This window comes from Lethenteron reissneri, chromosome 59 (assembly GCF_015708825.2).
Source record: "Lethenteron reissneri isolate LAM-NWPU_2019-01 chromosome 59, ASM1570882v1, whole genome shotgun sequence".
In the NCBI taxonomy this organism is placed as follows: Eukaryota; Metazoa; Chordata; class Hyperoartia; order Petromyzontiformes; family Petromyzontidae; genus Lethenteron; species Lethenteron reissneri.
The window spans coordinates 6056577-6074787 of record NC_083837.1 but is presented as its reverse complement, the minus strand read 5'-3'; the positions used below and the strand labels follow the sequence as shown (position 1 = coordinate 6074787).

The 18211-nt window shown below is 52.4% G+C and overlaps 1 protein-coding gene across 1 annotated transcript in view; it reads right to left on the bottom strand.

The window, feature by feature from the left end:
- Positions 1 to 18211, bottom strand: part of LOC133357678 (stAR-related lipid transfer protein 13-like) — a 164338-nt gene that overhangs the window by 93181 nt on the left and 52946 nt on the right. The window contains 1 exon segment of the mRNA XM_061575768.1: positions 11045 to 11078. Coding sequence (XP_061431752.1) covers positions 11045 to 11078 — 34 coding nt within the window.

Here is an 18211-nt window from a genome sequence, read left to right as displayed (position 1 = left end):
TTGCTACTGGCAAAGGAGGTTCCAATGGTGTAGTTGTGGCAAGGTGTTGGGATTCTTCTTCCTTGGTTTCTTCAGAATCAGAATTCAGACGGGAGGAATCTGATGAGATGCTGCATGCTGTGGCGAGATGTTGACTCCCTCGCCCGGGATGCGGGAGGTCGTGGCGTCGATTTCGACCTTCACGCCTCCTCGCCACCGCAGCGCCCCAATCACGCGCCGCGCGCAGCGCACACCACACCCCCAGTTCCCCGTCCGCCGTTCTTCCTCAATTCGTTACAGCTCATCGTTTCCAAGAAGAGTCATATCTGGACCGTCAAGTCAACACCAAAAAATGTACCTATTTCCCAAGTTCATAATAACAATGTTCATAGAAACTGTATGGGTATTCAACCCTATGTCAATCCTCTGCTGGATTATGGCCTCGTCACACCCATGCGGGTTGTTTGACCAAACTTCGCCACACGTGGGAAAGCCATCAAGCCAGCAGTGGAGTCACTGAATTTGGGACTTATTGACAACAGCAATTATTGAAGACTAAAACGCCATCCATAATACAGGTTCTTGTGGGGGGTTAGATCGCGTAAATATATAAATGTGTCGTTCAACCCGCCACCAAATTCCAACAGCCACAGAAATGCCCTCGTAAACTGACAATTACAACGCCTTTCAAGTGTCCCTTTTGAAAGTAAATTTGGCACACAGGTGCATGATTCGCTATTTTATTGACAGAAAATTAAAATCCGTTCAATGCCCCACAAATATTGCACTTAATCGTTGGCAGTGAATGGCTAAGGGGTTGAGAGGCTGAGGGCATTCACGCATCAAAGTCCGTCCCCGTCTCTCCCTCCCGTAAATGTGTCTGTCTGCCACACGGTGTCATTGCGGGCGCCACGGTGGCTAGGAGATGTTAACTCCCTCGCCTGGTATTTAGGAGGTCGTGGGTTCGATCTCGACCCTGACGATGCCTGCTGTATATTTGGAGTCTGCGTGTCTCTCTCTCCCTCTCTCATCATCACGGTGGCGGGGAGATGTTAACTACCTCGCCTGGTATGTAGGAGTTCGTGGGTTCGATCGTGACCCTGACGACTGCTGCTGTATATTTGGAGTTTGCATCTCTCTCTCTTTCTTCCCGTGGTCGTGTGGATTTTTCTCCGGGTCCTCCGAGTTTTCCCTCCACATTTTGAATCACGCGTTTAGAGTATTTTGGCTGCTATAAATGTCCACGTGATGATAAGCCAACTTTGTTGCGCTATCATTTGTGATCGCCAGGTCGCTTCTGAAAAAGAGCCATACAGCTTAATGGGCCGCCTTACATGTTAATATAAAATAAAATTGTTTGGTTTCTGGTTTTAGTTTATTAAAGGTCTCACGAAGATGATCCTAGAATATGAATGATTTTTTTTGCTTAAAGTTTTGCTGGTAGAAGACAAACTGGAATACTTTGGTGATAGAATCTCAGCGACAGCGGGTGTAAGCGTTATATTTGGCCAAGGCGATGATGGCACACGCCCTTGTCCAACTCGCCATCATGCGTGGCGATTGCATGGCGGCGGAGTCGTTTTATTTTGTAATTTCGTAAGGGAACATTGCTGCTGCTCATTAAAAGCAGAATCGTGCTTCCAAGGATACGAACGCAATGTCGTGAAGCATTGCAGAATCCACGAGTAAGTTTCATTTTTGTTCCTGGTAGAAAAAAAAACCGCCTGAGATTACGAACAGCGACCGGTCACTCGTGTTCATCGTCATGGCTCAGCTCGGGCTCAAGCCGATCGCTCGCCTCCGAAGACGCACGGAGTGGCTCAGCCACGGCTCGGCTCGGGGAAATCCTGGGCGTGGATCAAATCATGCGGAGCGACCACGGAGACACAGGGAGACACAGAGACACACCGGGAGACACAGGGACACAGAGGGTGACACTGGGAGACACAGGGGAGACACAGGGGAGACACAGGGGAGACACAGGGACTCACAGGAATACACAGGAATACACAGGGAGACACAGAGAGACACAGAGAGACACAGGGAGACACGGAGACACACAGGGAGACACGGAGACACGGAGACACACAGATACACACAGGGAGACACAGGGAGACACCGGGAGACACAGAGACACACAGAGACACACAGAGACACACAGGGACACAGGGAGATACGGAGACACAAATACACACAGGGAGACACAGGGAGACACCGGGAGATACAGAGACACACAGAGACACACAGGGACACAGGGAGATACAGGGAGACACAGGGACACACAGGGACACACAGGGAGACACGGAGAGACACAGAGAGACACAGGGAGACACGGAGACACACAGGGAGACACGGAGACACACAGATACACACAGGGAGACACAGGGAGACACCAGGAGACACAGGGACACACAGGGACACACAGGGAGACACGGAGAGACACAGGGAGACACAGGGAGACACAGGGAGACACAGGGACTCACAGGAATACACAGGGGGACACAGGAGACACAGGGGAGACACAGGGACACACAGGGAGACACAGAGACACAGGGACACACAGGGAGACACCAGGAGACACAGAGACACACAGAGACACACAGGGACACAGGGAGATACAGGGACACACAGGGACACACAGGGAGACACAGAGACACAGAGACACACAGGAACACACAGGGAGACACGGAGAGACACAGGGAGACACACAGGGACACACAGGGACACACAGGGAGACACAGGGACACACAGAGACACACAGGGAGACACAGAGAGACACGGAGAGACACAGGGAGACACACAGAGACACACAGAGACACACAGAGACACACAGGGAGACACGGAGAGACACAGAGAGACACGGAGAGACACAGGGAGACACACCTGCTTGCACCACGATGGGCGGAAGGGTTTTTACCGCAGGGAGCTCGAGAGACAGAGGCACCTGCTGGAGACAGCATTGCGTCTTTGAAGCGGTGGCAGCAGCCCCATGCTTCCACCCATCGCAAGCGACCAGCCGGCGAACTAAATGCGGCGTGCGTCGTTTGGCACTCGGTGCATGGGGTGGACGACGTCGGGAGGAGAATCAAAACACGAAGAAACTTGAACAGTCGCTTCAAACTGCCGTGCCGGGGAGGTCGCGTTGAAGCGGTGACCTCTGGGTGACCGAGGCACCGTCCAGGATCCGTCGTGCTTCAGGGGTTCAACACTTCCTGTGTTGTTACTTGATGCAGCAGTCGTGCTGTGACGATTCCACCTGAAGACGGAAGCTTGTGTTGCCTCCGAAACGTCGTGATTTTTATTTTATTTTTATTTTACTTTTATTAATTTAAATTTTTTACCTACGTGACTTTAACGAAAAAGCCGAAGAATATACTGCCTGTGGCTCACAGAGACAGAGTTGGGTGCCTAGGGCGTCCGCGCGGTTCGGGATTAATAGCACCGCCCCACCAAAAGTTAATAGAGCCGGCAGCGAGCGCGACGTGGAGATGACATTCGTCACAAGCACGTTCGTTACGGGGATCCCTTAAAACGTATTATTTTTAGAATCCTCAAATATTTTAAGCGTTTCCACCCCGCCCCCCACCCCGTGCACCGCGCTTCGAACGGGCGCTCACGAAAAGGCGTTTCTCTGTTTGTCGTGCTCGGGGGGGTCACGTTCAGGAATGCGACGAATAAAAACGAAAGAGAAAAATGAGGGAAGGAAAATTCAAACGGTCGCAATCAAAAGAAAGAATCGGAGCCGTTCATCGCGAACCAAAACCCGTCAAAACAAAGAGAAGGCCACCTTTTCCCGGAAGGCTCTCAAGCCTCTGGGGGTATTTTGCAGGCATCCCGTAATATTGAAGTTGGGGGGGGGGGGCAATTTGCAGCGCACACACAGCGGGCACACACACACACAGCACACACACACAGCACACCCAGCCCCTCCCTCCCCACCCAGCCCCTCCCTGCACGACGGACGGACACAATAATCCCCTGTGGGCTGGTGTAACCAGCAGGTTCCAACCAGTAAAAATATCCTCCCTGTCGGCTGGAAACGAGGAAGCTTCGCCGTCTGGCTCGGACCGTTCCCTCCCACCGATCCGCGACATCCAAAGCAATATCCCAATTTTTGTTTTGGTTTTTGAACACTAAAGACCCCTTGACCCGAGGGGAGAATAATTTGCGCTTGTTACAATGCACGCGCGTACGCTCCTCCGCCACGGTACGTAGGCAACCGCGAAAATCGGAATTACAACAAAACACAGCCCCGTTGCTTACAGATTTGTTACGAGGCCCTCTCTTGTGCAAGAAGGCACTGGGCTAAGGGGCCGTCCATAAATGACGTCACGCAATTTTGGACGATTTTTGACCCTCCCCCCATCGTTACACGGCGTCACAAAAAGTCAGACCCACCCCCTCAAATATGACGTCACAAAGCTCTGCCCCCCCCCCCCCAAAAAAAGCTTCAAATCGCTTTAAACTATTGTGATTGTAGTGCGTATTTAATGTGGCGCTGCACTCTGATGTTGTAGGAGAAAACATTTATTAAAAAGTCTATTTAATTAAGTAGAACGTGTTGCCTATATTTATTTAAAGTTGCGCATTTTGATGTGACGTCACATTTCTCAAACCCCCCCCCCCCTCGTCACACATCGTCACAAATGTCTGACACCCCCCCCCCCCTCCCCAGGTGCGTGACGTCATTTATGGACGGCCCCTTTCCGGAGAGTTTTTAATTTTCCATTCGTGCATCATCGGGTATCCGCCTCTGCCGCTGCCGTGGTTTGTGCAGTGGATGCAGTTGAGGGGTGGCGACCACGGGCAGCTCCGTGGACGATCGAAACCCCCGGGGGATCTTCTGCGAATGGGGTCTCTCACACAACGTGACGGCGCTTGCGACTTGTTTTTGAACGCCATTCAGCTTCCCCGTGAAATCCCAATCGTGCTTCAGAATAACTGAACGGACCTCCTGGTGTCACCTGGGCGATGGCCAGAACTCAAACCTCGGTCTCATTGGTTGCGGCATCATTAGGGCAGCAGAGGGGGGGGGGGGCTGGGTTCAATTCCCAACTTGGCCACCTTGGTGCGTGTGCGGAGTCTGTACGCTCTCCCCCCTTGTTCTGGATGAGTTTCCTCCCATGGCTACAAAAAGAGAAAAACCCATATTGACCAAACAATCCCAATGCTGAAACAATGTACCTGGAAATGGCCCAAATTGGAGTTACGCAGCAGCAGCAGCATCGCCACCTCCTGCTACTGCGAACGGTTGGCAGGATCCTCCTCAAAATTAGTTGTGAGACTCGCCGAAGCGTTCCTGGGTAAACGACCACAACAATTCTGGTGAATGAAACACAATTAGCCCACCAAGTGAAAGAGGAAACACCCCTTCTTGCCCAAGGCATAGGAATGTATTGGTATGTGGCCGATAGATACGGCATACTGTACATATACAGGCAAAGATCACCCATGTAGCCAAAAACAGACTGCTGGGGCATTAACCACTACACTACCCACTCCCCGCTCGCTCACTCAAAGACAAGACAACAATACCCCGTTATAGCCTCAACAGACTGTTGGGGCAAGTGCTGTTAGCGAGCACCTGTAAAGGCTGGCACGGCACACGAGGGGGTGGGTGGCCAACACCACGCTCGGCCGCCTTTGTCTCCCCAGTGGCGATGTTTACACATCGCACCGGGTACTCATTTGAGGCTGAGTCGACCTAGGGGAGGCCGAAGACCGGTTCTGATAATCGTCAGAGCTGTCACCATGAGCGGGAAACGAACTCGGGTAGCCGGGTTCGTAGCACGGCGCGCAAACTGCAACACGACTGCTCCCCACACACACACACATGCCTTCAAAAAAAATGTATCTGTGCCCTTCTTAGTGATAAGGACTGGCTGATAAGGGTTGCCCCCCCTCTCCCCCCCCTCTCCCCCCCCTGCTCAGAATGCAAGGCCGGGGCCGTGACCCGTGTGGGTTTGCTGGGGTTGGGGTCTTTTGGAGCTAAAAGAGGAAGAGGATGTGGAAAATATGCGAAGCGAAAGAATAAGCCGAAGAGTAAGCCGGCAACAATGAACATTAGGAGGGGGGGTTGGCGTGTAACCGGCTTACCCTACAAGAGGAGCTTCCCAGACTCAACGAGGACAGAGTTTAACATTCCGAGCGCATTCCCCAACGAGATCTGCGCCATTCTCTTTCCCAGTCCTATAGGATTTCCCTAAATAGCTATTAAGGACTCCAAAGGGTTTTTCGCGGAGTTATTATTTTGTCCTTCGTGAAGCCGGCAACAACTATGGCCTCCGCCGGTATCGCGTTCCATTCCAGCGGCTCCAACACCGGCGGATTAGCTCCCGACAGAATGTTTTCTTAATCGAATCCTACAGGGTTCGAATTGCAGTGTAGGATAACAGGGAGGGCGGTACGAAGGCACAGCCCTGCAACCGCTTGCTCTTGCCACTTGTTGGCAGAAGGGCCGCCGCCTCCTGCTGCTGCCCACTGTGGTTCACCAGCCTCTGGGGCCGCAGCCCGAGGAGCCATCGCAGCTCCGCAGAGCCGTCACAGCGCGGAATGCCAATTAGCTGGTCACCACGCACCACACTTTTCTTTCTTTCTCTTTTGCCAGGTAAGCAAGGTCCACTGGGCTATGCAGCTCTTTTTCAGAAGCGACCTGGCCATCCCAAATGATAGCTCAACGAAGTGTCTCATCATCATCATCACGTGGACATTTATAGCAGCAGCCAAATACTCGAAATGCGCGATGCTGTTTTTAAACGTGGAGGTAGAAACCGGAGGACCCGGAGAAATTTTCACGCGACCATGGGGAGAGACACGCAAACTCCAAATATACAGCAGGCATCGTCAGGGTCGGGATCTAACCCACGTCCTCCTGTAAACCAGGCGAGGTAGTTAACATCTCCTAGCCACCGTGATGATGATGAGAGAGAGAGAGACACGCAGACCCCAAATATACAGCAGGCATCGTCAGGGTCCGGATTGAACCCACGACCTCCTGTATACCAGGCGATGTAGTTAACATCTCACCACCAAGGCGCCCCTATTTAAGGACAGACTGTGCCGTGTTTGAGGAGAGCCAAGTGCAATGGGCAACAGTGCACGTGGAATGCGTGGAATTAGCTCCGCAGGTGCCGGGAGAATTCACCGACGCAGCAGAAGCTGGACCGGATGCGAAGGAGGCGGCAGTCGGACTCCAGAGGTCGTCGGTTCGTCTCCATCTCCCCGTGCGGCGGTTGAAACGACGGTGGACGTTCCTTAAATCCCCCTTCCCCACCGCCTCCGTCCACCACCCGGCAGCGCTGCGAATGGGTTCACCCCCCAGTTAAGTCGGCCGGCAGGTCGCGTGTGACGGGTCAGAGTGCGCTTACCCCCCTCTACCTCATCCAAGACGACCGGGCCAGCGTGGAAGAGTAGGCCAAAGCACCCGCTGGAGGTGCCGTCTACCCGCTCCCTCAAGCGGAGGCGCCTTCGGCCAGCGGTGGAGTGAGTGGGCAATTGCAGGGCTGCGACCCTTGACCTCTCCCTGCGTGAGATACGAGCAGGCTGACACAGGGCCACGTTGAGTCCGCAGACTGGCCCGGCGGCTCACGAAAATCGGCGCGAGCCCTGCGTGTCACGACACGCAATTTCTGAGTCGCATTTCAACGGCAAGTTATGTAACCCGGGAACAGCTTCACCGGTCTGCTCTCAGGAGGGTTATGGCTCGGCACGTTTTGTTGTGCGTGGGAGGAAAGTGGAATTTGCAGAACTCAAGACATTCATCTCGACTCCAACTTGTTTACGCAGGCAGGGCTCGTAGAGTCTCAGGACTCGACTTCAAGAGGGCCCTGCCCGCTTTTCGCAGCGGCAGGGGGCCGATGTCGCTGCTGTCGCGTGCGATCCCAAGCGAGCCATTTGCAAGTAGCGTTTTAGCGTTTGCCGAGATGTTTTGGCCGATGCCAGTCACGTCGTGTTTGTTTGAGCTATGGGAGGAAACCCATGCAGCGGTCGGGAATCGAACCCACGCCCTTCTTGCTTGTGAGGCGCGTGAGTGTCACCACACTGCCCTTGCCACTCTGCCCGCCCCCCGCACCGAGCCACACTCATTCCCAACAACCATCCTCAATCTCTTCTCAACGGGTGATCGAATGGAGTATTCCGAGCGCTGACTGAATCTTGAACTTTAAACTAAACTAAGGCCCACTGAGCGATGTAGTTCTTTTTCGCAAGTGACCGGACCGCAACTGAGAGCCCAACGAAGTGGCTTATCATCGAGTGGAAATTTATCACAGCCAAATAAATCAGTGAGGAGCGGAAAATCGGAGGACACTGAGAAAAATCCACGCGATCACAGGGACAGAGAAGCGCAAACTCCAAATATACATCAGGCGTCAGGGTCAGGATCGAGCCCACGACTTCCTGTGCACCCGGCGAGGCAGTTAACATCTCCGAGCCACCGAGATGCTGTTTTCTCGGAGCACGTGCCGAACAGCGCAACGACACCCGGCGTGTTCCGTCGACACGGCGACGAGCTGCAGCGGCATGGCAACGGATGGGTTACTCTCCCAACTTCACCTCGCGCTCCAGGATGGATCTCCGTGAAGCTGAACGGCGCCTCGCCCTTTGCCAAGATGCTGCGGTGATATTTTTGCCCACCCGCTTACGGCGCCGCCGCCGCCGCCAAAGCTGCAGCGCGCCGACCGGTTCCTTATCGCGGCCGCGCTCGCCGCAAACAGGATGCATGGCACGGGAGGAATCCTCGCTGTCTACCGTGGCCCCACCTGATTCGCGCCGTCACGGGCGGACGGCCGTCACGCCGCACGCCACCTTTGTGCGGTGCGCCACCCGGCACCTTTCATCTCTCCTGCCGCTCGCTCGCCCGCCACACTGTTGTGCCTTTCCAGCAACCGCTTTTGATTCGGGTGCCGTTGAGACGGCGCGATGGGCAGAAAAGACGGCGAGCGGATTTTTTTATTCGACCGCCCCGAGATTCCCCGCCGAGATTGCCTTCCCACCGCCAGTCGTCGCGTTACCCACTCGCAGAGTCGTCTGGATGTTGTGTTTGCGTTCTCGCCCCCTCGCCCCTCCTCCCCCGTCCCCCCCACCCGTCACCACCCACCCCGTGGAGGACCTCGGTGCCCGCCGTTCGAGAGGCTGAATCGACCAAGTGCAACGAGATTCGAGGGATGGGGGGATTTGGCTGGGCAGGGGTGAGTGGAGTGGCGGCGCAGTGGTCGGCGCACTTGCGCTTTAAACCTGCCAGAGTTCAATTCCCGGTCACGGTAATTGAACTCTCGCTGACTTTTGAAAGACGCGTGACTCTCAGCCAAGGTCCGGCTCTCGAATACAATAGCTATTTGTTTTGTAAGAAAAATGTTCCGTGAACACGTGGCCCCCCTGCCATGGGAATGTGGAATTTCCACGACCATTTCACGTCTGCCATGATGGGTTGCGCCCCAAAAATCTGGTGACACAAAGCAACGCTAAAAGTATTCGCCTTAAAAATAATGTTGAGTTGTATATATATGTACGAGCTTTACTACCCGGTTTCGCCCGGGACTTGAATTTACCACGCCCGACCGCCTTTGTCTCCCCAGTGGCGATGTTCACACACCACACTAGTTATTCGTTTGAGGCTGAGTCGACCTAGGGGAGGCCCGGGACTGGTTCAAATAATTGTCAACGGTGGTGGCCGTGAGCGGGAATCGAACTCGGGTCGCCGGGTTCGTAGCGCAGCGCACTAACCACTACACCACCGCTCCCCCCACACACACGCGTGCGTCCATAGGTACACAAACGCGCTTGCTGCAGACACACACAACTTTCAGGGTGGGTACGGCAGTAAACGACTGAAATAATAAAGCAATGCTGCGCGAAGAATGCCTTAGGCCTGCAACACATTTGTATGGCACTGTACCCGCGGAGGGTTGGGGGGGGGTGACATGAGCAGGCACACTGCGTTACGCTTCCGCATACGGGTCACATGACAGATGTGACGTCACAGCTCACTTGCCGTGCAAAATATATGCATTATTGCGTCCCCCCCCCCCAAAAAAAATAAAAAAGTGTATTTTTATAATTTTTTCATGGTGTACAGTCTGGAAAGTACCCACATGGCACATTTCAAGTTTTTGCATGTCGGGAAGTATGCTAAACATTTTGAACAGACACACATATTCACAAATTTCCCTTTTATATATATAACATGTGGAGCACGTACCGACACTCACTGTTTAGTATCACAACCTATGTAACCACGCTCGTGTCGCTACGTTGTGTACCGTCTACCATCTGTACCATCACACGACACTACTGTGAAATAGAGCGTAGCAGCTCACTGAGCCCTTCTTGCCATTAACAAATAAGATCGGTCCAAATCTACCTTGAATCTAGAGCTACGCCATCCTTCATGCAACTTGCTTCTCTCGCACAATCTCTGAGGAACCACAGACAAGATGAAAAGCAGTGGGCCAGGCAGTCAGCTGGCACCAAATGTTGTCCACGCTCGGCAGTCCTCTATACATCAAGATGCTTTTAACAAATTAACAAGCGTTTATACATGCTTTGCCAGCCAGGGCAGTGATGTCATAATCATTGTCGTCATCGTCGCAATCGTCATCGTTATCGTCATCATCGTCGTCGTTTTCATTGTCACGTGGCAACGTGACCTCATCGCACTCGCGGTGACGTCATAATCATCGTCGTCATCGTTGTCATCGTCGTCATCGTCGTCGTCATCATTTGACAATGTGCGATGAGGTCACGTGGCGACGTGACCTGGCCATCCGGTGACGGCATCGCGCGCGACGTCCGCGGCGTTTTCCGCCGCTGTCCGGGACCGCCCCCGAGGTGACGGACGCGCCGAACAAACGTTCTGCAGCAACCACGCGCTAGCAACATTTATTTTCTTCCTCGTTCAAACAGAACGCGTCACGTGAAGCGTGCCTCGCTAGTCGCGTGACCTTTCGGGCACGGTGTTGGGGGGGGGGAGTGTGAGGGGGGGGGGCAAGAAGCCGCGAAGGGCAAAAAAAATTACGTTGCAATACGTCCGATAAATTATTGACACGAGAAATTAAAGTCGACCTACCGGCCTTGTCCTTGTCCATCTTTCCCGGCAGCACCTGCAACGACAAAAAACAAACCGACACAAACACCACGATGATCCACGGCAGCGAAAGCCTCCGTGTTACACTGACCACGATGATCGTCTCCGCTCCCGTGAGGTCATGGCGGAGATGAACCGTGCACGCGCAGCGGCGCGTACATGGGGTTAACCACATCTCTGAACAACGAGAACAAAAATCCCCGCTGCAACAGGATAATAATAATCAAATAACAGTGCAGGCGAGAATGTCAAGTAGCGAGCTCTGCTGTCTTCTCGACGTTCAGATGTGTTTAGCCAATTAAGGAGTGTGCGTACAGGTGCTGCTGTGATGCAGCACCGACTTGTGATGAAACGCTCCTCGGCCTGATGAAGTACCACTTAGTTTGCTCTTTCGGAGTCGACTATTCAATGTGCCACTGCCTTCTCTACACACACACGAAGAAAAAGGTCCCCGATGTAGCCTACACAGGATGTCGGGTCACGTGCTGTTAGCGAGCACTTATTAAGGGCTACCACGGCACACAGAAAGGTGGGTCGCCAGCACCACGCCCAACCATATTTGTCTCCCCAATGCCGATGTTCATGCACCCCACTAGGTACTGGTTTAAAGGCCGAGTCAGGAATTGAACTTGGGTTTGCCAGTTTCGTGGCGCAGTGCGCCAACATAGACAACTACCGCCCTCCACGCAGAGACAAGGACATGCGCGCAGGCACGCACTTGCACACTGAAACAACAGCGTGTGGACACGGTGATGAGGCACGCGGAGAGGAATGATGTGAACAGCTGAACGGAGCAAAACAGTGGGGTAATATTTCAGTCAACACTGGGCCATGAGCGATCGCCAGGGCCACGCATCCCCATGCAAGCTGCGCGTCACTCACGATGTGCTCAAACGCGCGCACTCCTCCCACTCTCAGCCACAACTGGAGTTGCGTTCCGCTCATTTCTTTTTTTTTGGACGGCGGTGAAAATGCCACGCAGGGCATATTTAGCTTGTTCAGATGTCTCAAATGAAGTCCGACCCCACGAGACGATTTGAAAGCAAGGCGGCCGTGAAAGAGGTTCGTGGGATATTTCTCCGACCGCTTGAAATTATGAGAACGCTGCCGCGGCGCGATGGTTAGTGCCACGGGCCTTGCTCACCACGGGCAATGTTCTTGAATCTTAAATCACAGGAACGCGCGGGGAGGCCTTTATCCAGCAATAGATCGACCATGGCCACTGCTGATGACGACTGTCGGGGCCAGCTTACGTGCGGCGTTGAGCCACGTTGCGATCCGCGGATAGGCCGGGAAAATTCACGGTCACCACCACCATCCGGGGGAGACAAAGGCAACCGGGCATGGTGTTGGGCCACCCACCCCCCTCGTGTGCCGTGCCGGCCTTTGTAAAGTTCACAGCACTTTGCCCCAAAAATCTGCGTGCCATCAGTACAAAGTGAAACTGCAGGAGTTTCCCTGCACCCTGAAAACAGAGCCATGAGCTGGCCTTCAGATTTCATCATGTTGTTGTTTTCCTCGCACTTTCTGTTTATAGGTGGCGTTGTGTCGCCACTTTGGAAGGGTTTAGCCAGAGATCAATCGATTACATTTTTGGTACGCGTTTTGGGCAACTGAGAAAATGGGAGATGTCTTCTGGCGTTGCTTGGCACAAAGGGCAGCAGTTTGGGGCGTTTGGGTCGATTCGATTTTGGTAATCGGCTAGCATGGAGCAGTAATCTGACCAGAGTTGAGCCAGTTATGTGCGAGTTGCCCGGGTCAGGGATTTTTCGTCATCTGCTATGGGTGGGGGCCAACCCCCTAGCACGACATTGGGCTTGAGATTTCATCATCGACATTATCATCAACCATGGTCAATCCACTACTGGATGAAGGTCTCTTGGCGTGCGACTCCATTACCTCCCAGACTCCCCCCCCCTGCCCACCCGCGCCCCCCCCCCCCCCCCACCTCCGAGACTCCGCAAGAAAATGAACAAGATTTTTTTGTTCTTTAAACTCAACAGACCAGCTGCCGTGCACCTGCGCACGCGTTATGATAACACTCGCGCCCACTCCAACGATTATGACAAGCGTCGCTTTGTGACAAGTGATAAGAGTGGGTGGTTATAGAGGCATGAGCGCATGCATCCGCGTGCCGCTACCAGTCGGGAGCGGCGGTGTGGCGGTTAGCGCGCTGCGCTACGAGCACGGCGTCCCGAGTTTGATTCCCGCTCATGGCCAACGCCGGCGTAAAGATTATCTCAACCGGTTATGGGCCTCCCCTAGGTCGTCTCAGCCTCAAATGAATACTCGGTGCGATGTGTACTAAACATTACCATGAGGGAGATAAAGGCGACCGGGGGTGGTGTTGGGCCACCCAACCCCTCGTGTGCCGTGCCAGCCTTCGTAAAGTTCACAGCACTTTGCCCCAAAAAGTCTGCGAAGGTTACAGGGAGGGATCTTTGCGTGCCATCAGTGCAAAGTGAAACTGCGGGAGTTTCCCTGCACCCTGAAAACAACAGAGCCATGAGCTGGCATTAAGATTTCATCATCATCATCATCATCAACCATGGTCAATCCACTGCTAGATGAAGGTCTCCCCAAGCCACGAGTACTGCTGCCGCCTTCCCTGCCAGAGAGGCTTGAGGTCTTCTAGTCTTCTAGCCCCGTGTTGCCACAGTGTTGCTGACGGACATTATGAGAATATATTTTATTTTTAAAATTGTATTGCCAGGAAAGGCCTGTCCTGGGCCTCTGGAGTCATCTTCAGGAGGAGCCCGAGTTGGGATGTTTGCCCAATTCCCTTTGTAATCCCTCGCCTCTCTCGCTCTGCGAGAGCAAATAAATTGAATTTCTAAATCACGTCATCATCTGGGAAAAAACCCTGATGGGCCCAGGGAGAAACAGACTCATTTGGGTGCATAACATTCGAAACAATGCCGCACAGATCAGTTTAAGAAATGTCAATACATTTTCCTGTTCAAAGGGAAATGGCCGGGGGGGGGGGGGGGAGTTACCGATTTGCGTGGCGGCTGCAAATCACGAACAGGGGAACGTGAATTCTGAATCAAAATCTTGTGTTTATACTGCAGGAGGAATCCGATGAGCTATGAAGCTCTATTTCACACATGTCCAGTAGGGGGACACGGGGTTAGAACGTTACAACAACAACACAAAAAACAATCATTATTACGGTACCTGTACAGCAAATCTAAGAGGTAAAGGCGCAGCTCTGCAATTCCCTGCTCAGGCCACTGCCGACGGGAGGGGCCTCTCTCCTGGAGACAGCTCGAGAAGCCACTTTAACCCGCCCTGACCAGTGTGGTGAAGTATGGTCAAACAGCTCCCATGACCGATATTTTAAACGACTAAAAACATTTTTGGTTACATTTTTTACCAGTTAAGGCCCACTGAGCTATATAGCTATTTTTCAGAAGTGGCCTGGCTACCATAAATGACATCATAAATGATAGCCATAGTAAATGTGGAGGGAAAAACCAGAGGACCCGGAGAAAAACACACACAACCACGTGGAGAGAGACATGCAAAGTCCAAATATGCAGGCGTTGGGGTCGGAATCCACGACCTGCTGCACGCCAGGCGAGGGAGTAAACATCTCGCCACAGCCGTGATATACCAGAGGGAAGCCTTCATTTAGCAGTGGTTGGACAAAGGGCTGCGCATTCATATTATTTTAGAGTGAGAACTTCGATCAACTCTTCCACACTGGCCGGACTTCTTGTTCGAGGTGTACCCGCACTTTACACAACCACATCCAGCGACCTGCCAGTCGACGAGCGGTTGTGGATATTTAATGTCGCGTTAAATTAATATATTCGTCTAAGCTCTTAAAGCTGTCGATGCACAGGTAGTGAAGTGACGTGTGTAATAATCCATGGCTTAGATTCACATTCGCTGTATGCAAATATTAATCTTCCATGATGGTGGGATGTTAACTCCCTCGCCTGGTATACAGGAGGTCGTGAGTTCCCTACCCTGATGCTTGTAAATTTGAAGTTTGCGTGTCTCTCTCCCCATGGTCGCGTGGACATTTATCCGGGCCCTCTGGTTTTTCCCTCCCGGATTTAGAATCAACATCGTGGGTTCAGAGTATTTGGCCGCTACTAATTCCCACGCGATAAGCCACTTCTCGTTGGGCTGTCGTTTGTGATAGCCAGGGTCGCGCATTCTGAAAAAGAGCTACACAGCCCAGCGGGCCTTACTTAGTAAAATACAAATATTTTCGGTTATAGTTTATAGTTTAATGGGTTTCGCGTGCCCCGAAAGTCACGAGTGGCCACTAAGGTTCACGACCTTAGTGGCCACTCAAATCGTTACGGCTGTGACCGTAGCTGTGATGTCTTTTTTCCGTGCCTAGACGGCCCAAAGTCAAAGATCCCCCGTATAGCCTTCAACAAACTGTTGTTGGCAAGTGCTGTCAGTGAGTAGCACCTATGACGGCCGGCACGGCACACGAGGGGGGTGAGTGGCCAGCACCACGCCCGGCAGCCTTTGTCTCTCCGGTAGTGATGTTTACCACACACAGCACCAGGTTCTAATTTTAGGCTGAGTCGACCTAGGGGATGCCCAGGACCGGCTCAGATAACCGTCACCGGTGCTAGTGGCCGTGAGCAGGAATCGAACTCGGGCCGCCGGGTTCATAGCGCAGGGCGCTAACCGCTACACCACCACTCCCCACACATACACACAATGCTTGCAGAAGACATTGCTCTGCTGACGAGACAATTAACAACAACAACAAAAAATATGCTATCAAATCGGCGACGTTTCGGGCAATGGGCCTTCTTCATGGCATGTAGAACCACGTGTGGCGAGCCGCTTCGTCAATCGCGCTTTGTGCACCACTGCCCAGCTCAACAGCAGCGGTGGCAGCAGTAGCAGCAGCGCCAAAGCGCGTCTTGTCTAACGATGAGACAATGAATTGTCAAAACCGGGCCTTGGGCTTGCTTCGCGCCACGCCGCGTGCGCACCAACGCCACTGACACCGCGCACTCCCGGAACGCCGCCGTGTGGCTGGCGAGAAGTGCAAAGAATCACTTTTGTTGATTGATTATGGTAAGCGGAGACGAATATACGGGAAGGAAGCGTGCGCGTGCGCGAGCGTGGTTTGCCCGCTACTTTTTCTTGTTCTTATCATCGGCCAGCGTTTTCCTGCCTTCCCAAACAAAAGGAGCTGCTGTACGGACGGACAGACGGACGAACCTCACACTCCCTTCCCAATCACAGCTCAGCGCCCGCCCACCACTCAGGGACACTGCTGCCCTGTTGTGTATGCAGCCGCTAAGCCTCAGGTCAAACACAGGCTGCAACTGCCCCGTCCGCCTGCCCCTACTTACAAGCAGAGCAAAGAGAGAGACAACAACATCGGTGAGAGGTGACTCTCAGCAGGGTGCTGCTGCTGCTACAGTATGACCCCACCAAAGTGTCGAGTTTCGCCCTGAATATGTAGGAATTTGGGTTTCGTCAAGAAATGCACGGTTCTAGAATTGAAGTTTTCGTGACTGCAAGGGTCCATACTCTTTGGTTTTTTCGGTAAAGTCACGTAGGTAAAAAAATAAATTAATTAAATCACGACGTTTCGGAGGCAACACAAGCTTCCGTCTTCAGGTGGAACCGTCACAGCAAAATTGCTGTATCAAGTGATACCTATGTGACTTTACCGAAAAAAGGCACGGTTGTGGTTGTTGTTGGTGGTGGTGGTTTTTTAAGCATCTCACAATAAATGCAGCATAGATACCGTGAATCAATCCATCTGGTGTGCAGATTTGTACTGCTGATGCAATTCCGATGCAGTATACAGGACGGAAGTTCAACATACATAGAGCGATTAATGGGGTATCAGAATCTTGATTTAGACTGTAGGAGGAGAAATCCGATGAGCTATGAAGCTTTTTTGGGCAAGGGCTCAGTGTAAGCAGCTCGACAGGGTGGTTTTGGCCTACTCTTCCGCACAGGCCAGACGTCTTGGGAGCACCCACGCCTTACTCCAGCCGTGCAAGACCTGCCATTCAACGAGCCACGGTTGAACCCATTGACACCGCTGGCTGGACAGAGGAGGCGGCGGCGGGGGATGTAAGAGACCGGCACCGTTGCTTCGGGGGCAGGCGCGCGTTCCCATAGACCCCGCGGCAGCAGCCACGCCCTCCAAACGTAACGGAGTTGGAGAAATCTCGTAGAAAGCATACGGAATTCCCAATGGGAATATTTGTTATATGTGTGGACGTTGTTGAAAATGAATGACTGGCAGTGTTATTCATTGAATTGTCACGATTCAATGATAAAAATTAGTTGTTATTTTTATTTGTTCTGCATCGTTTCTGCAACGTTGTTCGTCCGAATAGCGTACTGGTAACACCGGCACGCAATATCCATTCGACTGGCAATTGATAACAATTGATTCTCACGCTCGCAATTTTATGCGTGTATCGGCAAGCATACGAATCCGGTTTAATCGATGAATTTCCAAAAAATATTAACCAATAATCGGTAGAGTGATCCGATTATTTACATAATCGGCTTAAGAGTCTTGCTCTAATTTTGTCCTCCACGAGGTGGTGAGATTGCTAACTGCCTCGCCTGGTATGCAGGAGGTCGTGGGTTCCATCCCAACCCCGACGCCTGCTGTATAATTTGAGTTTGCGGTGTCTCCCTCCTCGCGGTCGCGTGGATTTTTCTCCGGGTCCTCCGGTTTTCCCCTCCACATTCAGAATCGACATCACGCGTTCAGAGTATTTGGCTGCTATAAATTTCTACATAAGCCACTTCTGATTTAAAGCTTTCGTGACTGCAGGGATTAATATTCTTGGTTCTTTTGGTTCACAGCGGACCTTAAATTATATTTATATTATTTTATTATTTCCCTTCTACGTGACGTTACCGAAAGAACCAAGAATTTAAGCCACTTCGTTGAGCTATCATTTGTGGTCAGGTTGATTTAGAATTTTTTTTATATAGCTCAGTGGGCCTTACATGGTGAAATAAAAAAGAATAGTTTAGTTTAGTTTTGAGCCAAGTTCGCACATGGGCCCGCACTGTACTCAATCGCCGCTTGTTACCCTTTTTTCTGCGAAACAGGCGAGTACAATTTACATTCTTATTGTGCAACGGCACGCGAAGGTGTTACTTGTTGCAACAAAGCGTCGGAATAAA